The following is a 12,559-nucleotide window of genomic DNA, read 5'->3' on the forward strand; positions in this document are numbered from 1 at the left end:
CAAGATTGCTTTGGCTATTTGGGGTCTTTTCTGGTTCCATACAATTTTTAGGATTGTTTGTTCTAGCTCTGTGAAGAATGCTGGTGTTGGGATTTTGATAGGGATTGCCAGAATAAATATTCTTAATATTGATTTCACATAAAAATTATTGCAGCCTGCTGATTGGCATTAGTAAAAATTGTACATATGTTTCAAAAATTATTTCTAGAATTTTAGAAATGATCTAGAGGTATAAGGATCTAGGAAAATAATGATTCTAACGAAATAATGATCTAATACTAAGATAAAGATAAGGAGATTTATGTATACACTAACTTATATTTAGGCATAGTTACTTGTTAACCAATTGGCCCCACCCAAATAGAGGAAAATATTTGGAGCCATTCAGAATAATTAGTGTTGTTGGCTCTGACCTAACAAGTAAGTAAAGGCAAATTTCTTCCCAAGAAATTATGTTTTATCTTAATTGGCAACCATAAGTACATTGTCTCTGATTTATTTCCTTGTTAAAATAATCCCATGTTTAGTAGCATCTAGATAAATATAATGACATTTTGGTCAATTTGGTTTTTAAGACTTTCCCACATTTAAATTTAAGTCACAAAACAGATGAACATAAGGAAAGGGAAGCAAAAATAATATAAAAACAGGGAGGGGGACAAAGTAAGAGACTCTTAAATATAGAGAACAAGCTGAGGATTGCTGGAGGGATTATGGGGGGGTGGGGTAAATGGGCAAGGGACATTAAGGAAGACATTTGTTGGGATGAGCACTGGATTCTACTTCCGAAATCATTATTGCACCATGTGCTAACTAACTTATATGTAAATTAAAAATAAGGAAATAAAAAACAGACTGTCCACCATTTGGACTAGGCATTTGAGTGTAGGTTTATCTATCTATAGACATGTGAATTTGGGTATGGATTCTAAGGTATACCACTAGTTATATCTTTGTTTTGGAATAGATATGGTAGAAATACTTTGTTTAAGTGATATATTACTCTGGCACACGTTTCTTTCTCCATCCTTTCTTTAGGGCAAAACTAAATTTACCTTTTTTTTTTTTTTTTTTTAATAAGCCAAGAGCTATAGGAAGGAGGAATAGGGAAGGGAGTTGTTTCAGAAAATTAACATTTGGTTTCAGTTGAGTTCTCCACACAATTTTCAATTAGTTGTTTAATATTGTTGGATTGTAAGGTAGATGGAGCGAGGAAGTTGATCTCTGAAGTAGTGAAACTTGTAAAGTATGTATTTTTAGGAGGTAATCTCAATATCACATACGTTTTATGAATATGTAAAAAGGTCTAGTAAAACAACTAATTAATCTGGGATGAGTGTGAGAACTCTAAGCAGTTGCCTGTGCTGACAGATGCAACGTATTCCCACAGAATGCCAATAAAAAGAGAATAAAAAGGAAAAGTTCAAGGAGAAAGTGGGGGAAGAAAAGCCAGCACTCCTGTAGTGTCAGAATAATAATCTGTGAATTTAAAAAGACCCAGCACACCAGAAATTACAGTAAATTGTGTTAAAATGTGTAATGTTGTTTTACAAACTGGAGCAGTATATTCTATTCCTATCAATGGCTTGACTATTACCTTCTTTCTTAGGCCTAAATTAGTGATGTGATTGTTTGGTTAGTAGGAATCCTTCTGTCTGCCTTGTCTTGTTGTAAATCCTTTTTCCGTATTAAAAGCAGGACAAACTCGAGGTCAATAATTTCTTATGAGTAGATACAGTTTTCTGTGATTATCCAGAACATGCTTGTGACCACAGTAGGCATTGGAATCAACTAATGCAGAAGGATAAACTCACCTACAACTCTTGTTGATATTATTGAAAGTCATATGTAAATATCCTGGAATGAAGACTGTTCCGTTGTCCTTTCTTGACAGTGGCACTTGGAAATAAGATTGCTGCCCAACACCTAGTCAGTGTTAAAACAGATAAGAACTGGGCTTTCAATAAACTATGCAATATAAAATAAATGAACCAATGACTGCAGAAGGAAAGAGTATTTTCTTAGTTAAAACAACAACGATAAAAACAGCAGCAGTCTAATTGAGGCAGTACCAAATTAGGAACTAGGGTTTCTCATCTCCAGTCTCCATTTGACCTAAAGTCATTATATTTTGATTTGGTTTGATTGAAATGCTTTCAGATGGCTTAAATTTCCCTTTTCTTTTTAATTCTAGAAACATAAAACATTCTTTTTAGAAGTATACTTTTATATAGCACTTTCTGAAAGGTGTTTATTTCTAAGGGATTTTATATCAGGAAAATAATATGTTTTCATTTACCCTTCTATAAAAGGGTTTACTTCAGAATATGTTAATATTTTAATAAACTTGATTTGATTTAAGAGGTAATGATTTGAGGGAAATGTTACATACCTGAAGGAGCCATAATATTTATGCTTAAAATCCATTTTTGAGAAACTATTAAGACAAGGATTTAAAATTTTTTTTAATGTTTATTTTTGAGAGAGAGAGAGAGAGAGAGAGACAGAGCACGAGTAGAGGAGGGGCAGAGAGAGGGAGACACAGAATCTGAAGCAGGCTTCAGGCTCTGAGCTGTCAACACAGAGCCTGATGCAGAGCTTGAACCCACGAACTGTGAGATCGTGACCTGAGCTGAAGTTGGACACTCTACCGACTGAGCCACCCAGGTGCCCCAAGGATTTTATAAAATATTAGTGGTGTGGAAGATTTGGGTTTGATAGGAAAAATATCATCTACCAATGGGAAAAATATTCTGAGTGTATGTAGAGCACTATATCTGAAGGAGTAATGCATATCTGAATCACTTGTCAAACTTTTAAAAAACTGTCTGAAAGTTTCCATATGATTTTCATTTATTTCTTTGAGAGTTGCCCCATCCATGCTCTGTAGGTTCCCATATGTCCTGCTTTTCTCAAGTCACAGAACAGCCTCTAGTGTTTGGGAAATAGATACAAAGCAACAATATGAGTTTGCATTATGACATTGTTGCTTTAATGTTACACTTTACATTATCTATACTACTAAATATTCAGGAATGAGAATATAGAAAAAAATGGGAAAGTAGGAAATAAACCAACCAAATTTGTCACTTACTCTAATGAAACTTCTTCATCTCCCCAATGGTTGAGTTGAATTCTAGAATAAATTATTTATTTGGCTTACTTTCTTGTTTTTCAGTCACTGGAGGAGGACCCATGGCCACGGCTGAACTCTAAGGACCATATACCTGCCCTTGTTCGTAGTAATGCCTTCTCAGAGAATTATTTAGAAGTCCCAACTGAGATAGCTCGAGGCAATGTCCCGGCGGCAGTCATACCCGCAAAAGATCCAGAGCCACTTGAAGAAAATTGCACTAAAGCCCTGACTTTAAGGATACATGATTCTTTGAATAATAGCCTGTCAGTTGGCCTTGCACCTACCAATTCAACAAATACCATCATGGACCAAAAAAATTTAAAGATGTCAACTCCAGGTCAAATGAAAGCCCAAGAAGTTGAAAGAACCCCTCCAGCAAACTTTAAAAGGACATTAGAGGAATCCAACTCTGGTCCTCTTATGAAGAAGCATAGACGAAATTGTTTAAGTAGAAGTAGTGGTGCTCAGCCTGCAAGCCTCCCCACCACCTCACAGCGAAAGAACGCTGTTAAACTTACCATGCGACGCAGACTTAGGGGCCAGAAGAAAATGGGAAATCCTTTACTTCATCAGCACAGAAAAACTGTTTGTGTCTGCTGAAATGTATCTGGAAAATGTTTTTTTCCCAAACTTAGGATATAAGAGGGCTTTTTGAAGTTGGTGCAGAACTTGAACGTTTTTTAGGGGGACAAAATAAAAATAGTATACAGTTTCACTTTTTGGAATTTGGCAGTTTTATCCTGGCCTTGTATTGTATTATAAATGTGAATTTTGTAGATGTTAGGGTATAAGTTGCTGTAAAATGTGTGTAAATTTGTATACTCCACACAAACTCAGTCTCTTATTCTGACACAGTAAATGTAACAACAGGGCTAAAATTTAAAAAAAATCAAAAGAATCTATTAGATTTTAGAAATACATTTAAACTTTTAAAAATGCTTATTAAGAAATTTGTATAAGTCACTTGTGATGAAAACTACACAACTTTTTAAAGTAAATTATTAAGCAAACTGGAAAAGTGATGTATTTTCATAGTGACCTGTGTTCCACTTAATGTTTCTTAGAGACAGCTAGTGTCTTTTAAAAATTATTTTTATTTCTAATTTCATAATTCAGAACTAAATTTTTCATAGCAGAAGTGTTGAGCCATGCTTAAAGTAGCTCGGCATTAGTCTTCTTGTCCTAATAAAAAATACTATGCAGTATCTCTTATTTCATTAGCATTTTTGTAAAACATCAATCATCAGATATACTCCTCAAATCTTTGGAGTAGAAGGAGGTGTGTTTGCCTAAAAAGGTGCCCTTCTCAATCATCCCAGACATTCAGTGGCATTATTGGGTCTTAAAGTAGTTACCCTCTTCTCGTGTTTGCATAAAATATGTGAAGTTTTTCTTGCTATTTCAATAACGGATGGTGCTGCTAATTCCCAACATTTCTTAAATTATTTTATATATCAGACAGTTTTCATTGATTATATGGATATATGTTTGTTCATCTAATAAATCAGTGAACTGTTGTTGATGTGCTGGAATTTTGTCGTTGGTTTAATGGTAGATATTAATTTTTTGTTGTGCTCTGATCATGCTTTAGAGGAACATTTTAAAAATACAAGTTTATTTTTGCACTCTTGACTTTTTTTGATGTTTATTTATTTTGTGAGAGAGAGAGAGAGAGAGAGAGAGAGAGAGACCAAGAGTGAGCAGGAGAGGGCCAGGGAGAAAGGGAGACACAGAATTTGAAGCAGGCTCCAGGCTCTGAGCTGTCAGCACAGAGCCCGACGTGGTGCTTGAACTCATGAACCGTAGGGTCATGACCTGAGCCGAAGTCAGACGCTTACCTGACTGAGCCATCCAGGTGCCCCCCTCTTTTTTACATGTTTATTTAGCTCTTAACTTTTGGTTTTTTTAATGTTTATTTATTTTGAAGGAGAGACAGAGCATGAGCAGGGGAGAGGTAGAGAGAGGGGGAGATAGAGTGTGAAGCTGGGCTCCAGGCTCTGAGCTGTCAGCACAGAGCCGGACGCGGGGCTCTAACTCACAAGCCGTGAGATCATGACCTGAGCCCAAGTCAGATGCTTAACCAACTGAGCCACCCAGGCACCCCTTAGCTCTTGACTTTTTAATTTTATTTTAGAATACATTGAAACAGGCTAAATATCCAACAATAGACTATGGTTAAGAATATGGTTAAGTCAGTTATGGCTTGTAACCATTTGATGAAATATTATGTCCCACTTAAAAGTGAGTAGAAGTATACTATACCTAAGAGTATGTCATTTTGGTATGAATTGTTCTCCAATAAGAAAACTTTTTAATTTATTAATTTAGAACAAGATATCTCATTAAGAGATTGAAGAGCTAATTCATGCATTCAACATCCACAATATGCTAGGAACTGCACAACCGGAAGCATACCAGTTTTCAATAACAGGGTTGAGAACCAGTGGTCCAGGTAAAACAGTAATTGTGGTTCTTAAGAAGGATTTTTAGTTACTGAAGAGTTTGCTTTTCCAATCTTTCCGAGACAGAGACCTAGCAACTAATAGACACTTTAGAAGTCAATTTATTGTGAAGGGTTATTCCATCTTTTATTTATTTTTTTTTGGGGGGGGGGGTTCCATCTTTTAGACCTGTGATACCATCTTAGCTGCACCAACTAGAAATTGAACCAATCTGAATGTATATTAAAGAAAATTCATTTAACTGCTTTTACTTTTTTTGCCAGTGATTGTAAATGTATCTACATGAAATTAAAATTTTCACTTGATTAGAGTAATGCATTATTGAATCTTGATTTTTCAAATCAGTTTTTTTTATGTTTATTTGTGAGAGCGAGCGTGTGAGCGGGGAAAGAGAGAGGCAGACACAGAATCTGAAGCAGACTGCAGACTCTAAGCTGTCAGCACAGAGCCCAGTGTGAGGCTTGAACTCACAAACTGCGAGATCATGACCTGAGCCAAAGTCGGACTCTTAACAGACTGAGCCACCCAGGTGCCCCTCAGATAAGTTTTTTAATGTAAAAACGTTACACATTTCTTTCCTAGATCACCTTTTTAGTGCAATGGAGTCCAATTCCATATAGTAGTAGCTATTTAATACTAGAAACATTTTTGGTTTAAGACACGACTACAAATGCTAAGATTAGCCCTTTTCTGTATGTGTTTCTAGGATTGTGTTTAGTCCTGTACTTTAAGGAGTTGAAGATGTTATGCAATCACAAGCAGTGTTTTAATGTTTCTACTTTGTTTTATTTTCTAAATTTATTTGCCTGTGTGACATAGATCAGTAGTATAGTACATTATGGAAAGTATATGATGTATGAGATGGTACATAAGAACTCCCACCTCGGTTCCCAAGGCAGCCAACATTTCCCCCTTTTTGTGTTATTTTAGTGATAATCTATGCATAGCATGCAATACACATGCAACTTTACCTCTTAATCTTGAAAATTTTCTCTATCACTATTTCACAGAGCCTCCTCAGGTTTTAGTATTCTAATCTGTGGATGTAAGTTTATTTAACAGTGCATTACCTATGTCCACTGAAAGGAAAACATTTCTTCCTTTACTCATACGATACTTATGACACCAGATGTGTAGGTTTTCTTTCACCAAGCAATTCTCTGATTTTCTGTAGATACCAGTTGGGTGTCCTACAATTCAGTTCAGTTCTGACACTTCCTAGGATTATCATCAGATCCCACAAGTTAAGGGCTCAGTCTCACAAGACTGCCCCCACTCCAGAAACCAACTGCAAGTCCTAGGTTGTCACATATACTTCTAATCAACTGGCTGTAAATCCATTTCCACAAGCCCCTCTAGATTGATAATTTGCTAGAACAGCTCACAAGAATTTAGGGAAACTGGTTTATTCTATAATAAAGGATACAGATGACAGCTAGATAAAGAGATGTATCAGGTGAGGTCCAGAATGGACCTCTACCCAAGCAGAGGAGCTTCTGACCATTGGCTTGGGGTGAACCTCTTCCAGCATGTGAGTGTATTCACCAACCTAGAAGCTCTGAACCTCATACTTCAGGGATTTTTGTGGAGGCTTCATCATTTAGGTGATCAATTATTAATCTCGAGCCTCTTCCCTTCCAGGAAAAAAAAAGGTGTGTGTGTAGTGAGCTCTCCAAGAAAGAGTTATCTCATTAGAACAAAAGCTGCTCCTACCAGGAAATTCCAAGGGATTTAGGAACTCGGTGTCAGGAATAGGAGTTAATGACCAAAGACAAAAGTTCCTAGTGACTTTATTACCTAAGAAATCACAAAGGTTTTACATACTCTAGCCAGGAGCCTGGGACAAAGGCAAAAATATGTGTTTCTTATTTTATCACAATATCACATCCACACACTGGTTCTTTTCAATATTTTGTAAAACAGATAATTATCCTGTTTCTCAAAGATTAAAATACGTATTATATATTGCTGCATAATAATACCTCAAAATTCAGCAGCCTAAAACAACAAAAAACATTATCTTCAGTTTCTAAGTGTTAGGAAACTGGGAATGATGAAGCTAGGTTACAGAATCATGTGGTTGCAGTCAAGATACCAATCAGGGCGACAGTCATCCAAAGGCTTCACTAGCATTGTTGCACAGTGCTCACTTAACCTATCTGTTAGTAGGAGGCCTCAGTTACCGTCACATGTACGGTTTCTCACAACATGTTAGTTAACTCTTCCCCCGCCCCTGCCACCGCCATAGCAAATGATACCAGAAACAATGCAGAAGGCTCAGTGTCTTTTGTAACCTAACCTCAAAAAAATATACCAATTCTGTGTTTAATCTTATTTTTATTTTTTTCTATTAAAAGATTGAGATTTAATCATAATATTATAGAATGTTTTTCCTCCTCCACATCTTACCACTACACAACAGAGTATATCCAGTATAAACACAGAGCTGAAACTATAAAATTTAGACTTTCTCTGAGTAGTGCAAAGCCCAAAGTCAAGAGAGGACACAAAAATTAAGTGATAGGCATTTGAATTTATTGGCACCTCTGGCTACAGCCAACATTAAATAAATCTGACTCCCAGCCAAACTAACATAACCCTTCATGCTAGACGCATATTTACTTTAGTTCCTATTACTTAATGCACGTCTGGAGTTTCTACAAGTTTTTCTTTAAATTCCTCACAGTAACATACAGCGTAATATTCATTTCAGGTGTACAATTTAGTGATTCATCACTTACATATAATACCCAGTCCTCATTACTACAAGTGCCCTCCTTAACCTGTCAGACATTTAACACAACCCCACCCACTTGATCTCCAGTAACTTTCAGTTTCTCCTTATAGATAAAAGTCTGTTTCCTAGTTTGACTCTCTCTCTCTCTGTCTTTTTACCTGTATGTTTCTCTGTTTTATTTCTTAAATTCCATAAATGTGTGAAGTCACATGGTATTTGTCTTTCTCTGACTGAATTATTTTGCTGAGCATAATACTCTCTAGTTCCATCCCCACCATTGCAAATGGCAAGATTTCATTCTTTTTAATGGCAGAATAATATTTCATTGTGTATATATACCACCTCTTCCTTATCTATTCATCAGTCAATGGACATTTGGGCTCTTTCCTTAATTTGGTTATTGTTTAGAATGCTGCTATAAACAATGGGATGCATGTGCATGTGATTCCCTTTGAATTAGTGTTTTTGTATCCTTGGGGTACAAAATACAAAGTAGTGCAATTGCAATTGTAGAGGAGTTCTATTTTTTTTTTATTTTATTTTTTAAATTTACATCCAAATTAGTTAGCATATAGTGCAACAATGATTTCAGGGGTAGATTCCTTAATGCCCCTTACCCATTTAGCCCATCCCTCCTCCCACAGCCCCTCCAGTAACCCTCTGTTTGTTCTCCATATTTAAGTCTCTTCTGTTTTGTCCCCCTCCCTGTTTTTATATTATTTTTGCTTCCTTTCCCTTACGTTCGTTCATCTGTACTGTGTCTTAAAGTCCTCATATGAGTGAAGTCATATGATATTTGTCTTTCTCTGACTAATTTTGCTTAGCATAATACCCTCTAGTTCCATCCATGTAGTTGCGAATGACAGGATTTCATTCTTTTTGATTCCCAAGTAATACTCCATTGTACAGATGTACCACACCTTCTTTACCCATTCATCAGTTGATGGACATTTGGGCTCTTTCCATACTTTGGCTATTGTTGATAGTGCTGCTATAAACATGGGGGTGCATGTATCCCTTGGATAAATACCTAGAGGTGCAATTTCTGGGTTGTAGCATAGTTCTTTAAATTTTTGGAGGAACCTCCATACTGTTTTCCAGAGTGGCTGCACCAGTTTGCATTCCCACCAGCAATGCAAAAGAAATCCTCTTTCTCTGCATCCTCGCCAACATCTGTTGTTGCCTGAGTTGTTAATGTTAGCCATTCTGACAGGTGTGAGGTGGTATTTCATTGTGGTTTTGGTTTGTATTTCCCTGATGATGAGTGATGTGGAGCATTTTTTCATGTGTTGGTTGGCCATCTGGATGTCTTCCTTGGAGAAGTTTCTATTCATGTCTTTTGCCTGTTTCTTCACTGGATTATGTGTTGAGTTTGATAAGTTCTTTATAGATTTTGGATACTAACCCTTTATCTGTTGTGTCATTTGCAAATATCTTCTCCCATTCTGTCAGTTGCCTTTTAGTTTTGCTGATTGTTTCCTTCACCGTGCAGAAGCTTTTTATTTTGCTGAGGTCCCAATAGTGCATTTTTGCTTTTGTTTCCCTTGCCTCTGGAGACATGTTGAGTAAGAAGTTGCTGTGACCAAGATCAAAGAGGTTTTTGCCTGCTTTCTCCTCAAGGATTTTGGTGGCTTCCTGTCTTACATTGAGGTCTTTCATCCATTTTCAGTTTCTTTTTGTGTATGGTGTAAGAAAGTGGTCCAGGTTCATTCTTCTGCATGTCACTGCTCAGTATTCCCAGCACCACTTGCTGAAGAGACTGTCTTTATTCCATTGGATATTCTTTCCTGCTTTGTCAAAGATTAGTTGGCCATACATTTGTGGGTCCATTTCTGGGTTCTCTATTCTGTTCCATTGATCTGTCTGTTTTTGTGCCAATTTCTGTGTTTTATAAGTTGCACAGACCAAACTGGTAACAGTGTAGGAGGCAACTACACAGGGCATGAATATCAGCAGATGGGCATCATTAAAAGCCATCTTGGGTTGGGGCGCCTGGGTGGCGCAGTCGGTTAAGCGTCCGACTTCAGCCAGGTCACGATCTCGCGGTCCGTGAGTTCGAGCCCCGCGTCAGGCTCTGGGCTGATGGCTCGGAGCCTGGAGCCTGTTTCCGATTCTGTGTCTCCCTCTCTCTCTGCCCCTCCCCCGTTCATGCTCTGTCTCTCTCTGTCCCAAAAATAAATAAAAAACGTTGAAAAAAATAAAAAAAAAATAAAAAAAAAAAATAAAAAAAAAAAAAATAAAAGCCATCTTGGAGTCTAGCACAATCTAGAAGTTAAAAGCATTAATCATGTAAAATACAGGCTTTTTAGCATTGCTTTCATAAGCTGTGCACTAAGTTTGTTTTGGTCACATTAATGATGTTATTTTCATCTTCCAGATATCTGGAAGATAGTGCTTTAATGGAGGGAAACATTTTAGTGGGCTTTTTTCTCTTGAATATACTATGTCATAGAAAAGTTGAAAACTTAAACTTTGATCCTTGAGGCAAAATATTTTGGCTCTGTGAATGGTTGCATTAGGGATTACAATATACAAACTTTGGTAGTCTACTTAAAGTCAGTATTTTACCACTTAAAGTACAATGTAGAAAATTTACCACTGTATTACCCTCTCCTCTATATGTTATAGTTGTCATATCTGTATATGTTGAAAACCCCATCATGTGGTGTTGTAACTTTTGCTATCAAAAATCAAACATTTTAAAGAACTCAAGAGAACGCTGTGATATTCATCCAGATATTTACCATCGTTATTCCTCTTTTTTCATTCCTGATATTCTAGGTTTCCTTCTAGTATTGTTTTCTGGTTTCTGATGAAAAAATCTGTAGTCATTCAAATTGTTCTGTGGGTAATGCATTGTTTTTCTCTGGCTGCTTTCAACAATTTTTCCTTTGTCTTCAGTTTTTAGTAGTACGATTATGAAGTGTCTGTACATGGATTCCTTCGAGGTTTTCTGCTTGGGGTTTGCTGAGCATCTTGAATCTGTAGGTTTATATCTTTCACCAAACTTGGGGAGGTTTACAACCATTTCCCCCCTTCCCCATTTTTGTTTTCAGCATCACATTCTTTTTCTTCTTTCTTTGAAACTCTTTGTTTTTCCTTTTGTTAGAACATTTGTTGTTATATTTTTGAGTTTGAAAATTTCCATTTGGTTCTTTATTTTTATTTTATTTTTTCCATTTGGGTCTTCTTTGTATCTTTGCTGAGCTGTTCTGTTTTTTCATGCATGTCAAGGGTGTTCACAATTGCCCGTAGAAACTTTTTTTTTTTTTAAGTTTATGTATTTATTTAGAGAGAGGAAGAGAGCAAGCTGGGGAGGGGCAGAGAGAGAGCGGGGACAGAGGGGATCCAAAGCAGGCTCTGTGCTCCAGAGAGCTGGATACAGGTCTGGAACTCAGGAACCATGAGATCATGACCTAAGCTGAAACCAGGAGTTAGTCACTTAACTGACTGTGCCACCCAGGTGCCCCAGGAACATTTAAAAACAATTTTTTTAAATCTTTATTTATTTTTGAGAGACAGAAATATTATCTACATATAATAGATGTAGATAATACGTATTATATTATGAGCGGGGAGGGGCTGAGAGGAGACACAGAATCTGAAGCAGGCTCCAGGCTCTGAGCTGTCAGCACAGAGCCCATCATGGGGCTCAAACTCACAAAATGTGGGGTTATGACCTGCGCTGAAGTCAGAGGCTTAACCGACTGAGCCACCCAGGAGCCCCTCCAGAAACATTTTTATAGTACTGCTTTAAAGTGTTTGAAGGATAATTGTCATTTAGGTATTGGCATCTGTTGATTGTTTTTTCTCTGTGAGTTAAGATTTTCCTGGTTCTTTCAAAGTTCTCAAAGTCTTTGATATGCTAATTAGGACCAGATCCTTGCTATCTATAAGGTCCCTCTCCTGAGTTCCTCTCTTCCTACAGTCTCCATGGTACTTTCCCTACTCAGCATCTCCCCTTTTCAGTTTTTGTTTTTAAGTTTATTTTTATTTATTTTGAGAGAGATAGAGAACAAGCAGGGGAGGGGCAGAGAGAGAGGGAGACAGACAGAATTCAAAGCAGGCTCCACGCTGTCAGCACAGAGCCTAATGTGAGGCTCAAACCCATGAATTGTGAGATCATGATCTGAGCAGAGATGGAGTCCAACAGTTAACTGACTGAGCCACCCAGAAGGCCCTCCCACCACCCTTTTAAATATTTATTTTTGAGAGAGAGAGAGA

At 37.1% G+C, this 12,559-nt stretch overlaps 1 protein-coding gene across 1 annotated transcript in view; it reads left to right on the forward strand.

Annotated features, from left to right (window-relative positions):
- PPM1D (protein phosphatase, Mg2+/Mn2+ dependent 1D) overlaps positions 1-5,908 on the forward strand; it is a 48,089-nt gene extending 42,181 nt beyond the window's left edge. Inside the window, exon 6 of the mRNA XM_060647775.3 lies at positions 3,179-5,908. Within this exon, the coding sequence (XP_060503758.1) occupies positions 3,179-3,736 (558 nt within the window). The 3' untranslated portion in view covers positions 3,737-5,908. The remainder of the gene's footprint in view (positions 1-3,178) is intronic.
- Positions 5,909-12,559: the final 6,651 nt, after the last annotated feature.

Source organism: Panthera onca, chromosome E1, assembly GCF_046562875.1.
Source record: "Panthera onca isolate mPanOnc1 chromosome E1, mPanOnc1 haplotype 2, whole genome shotgun sequence".
Taxonomy (NCBI): Eukaryota; Metazoa; Chordata; class Mammalia; order Carnivora; family Felidae; genus Panthera; species Panthera onca.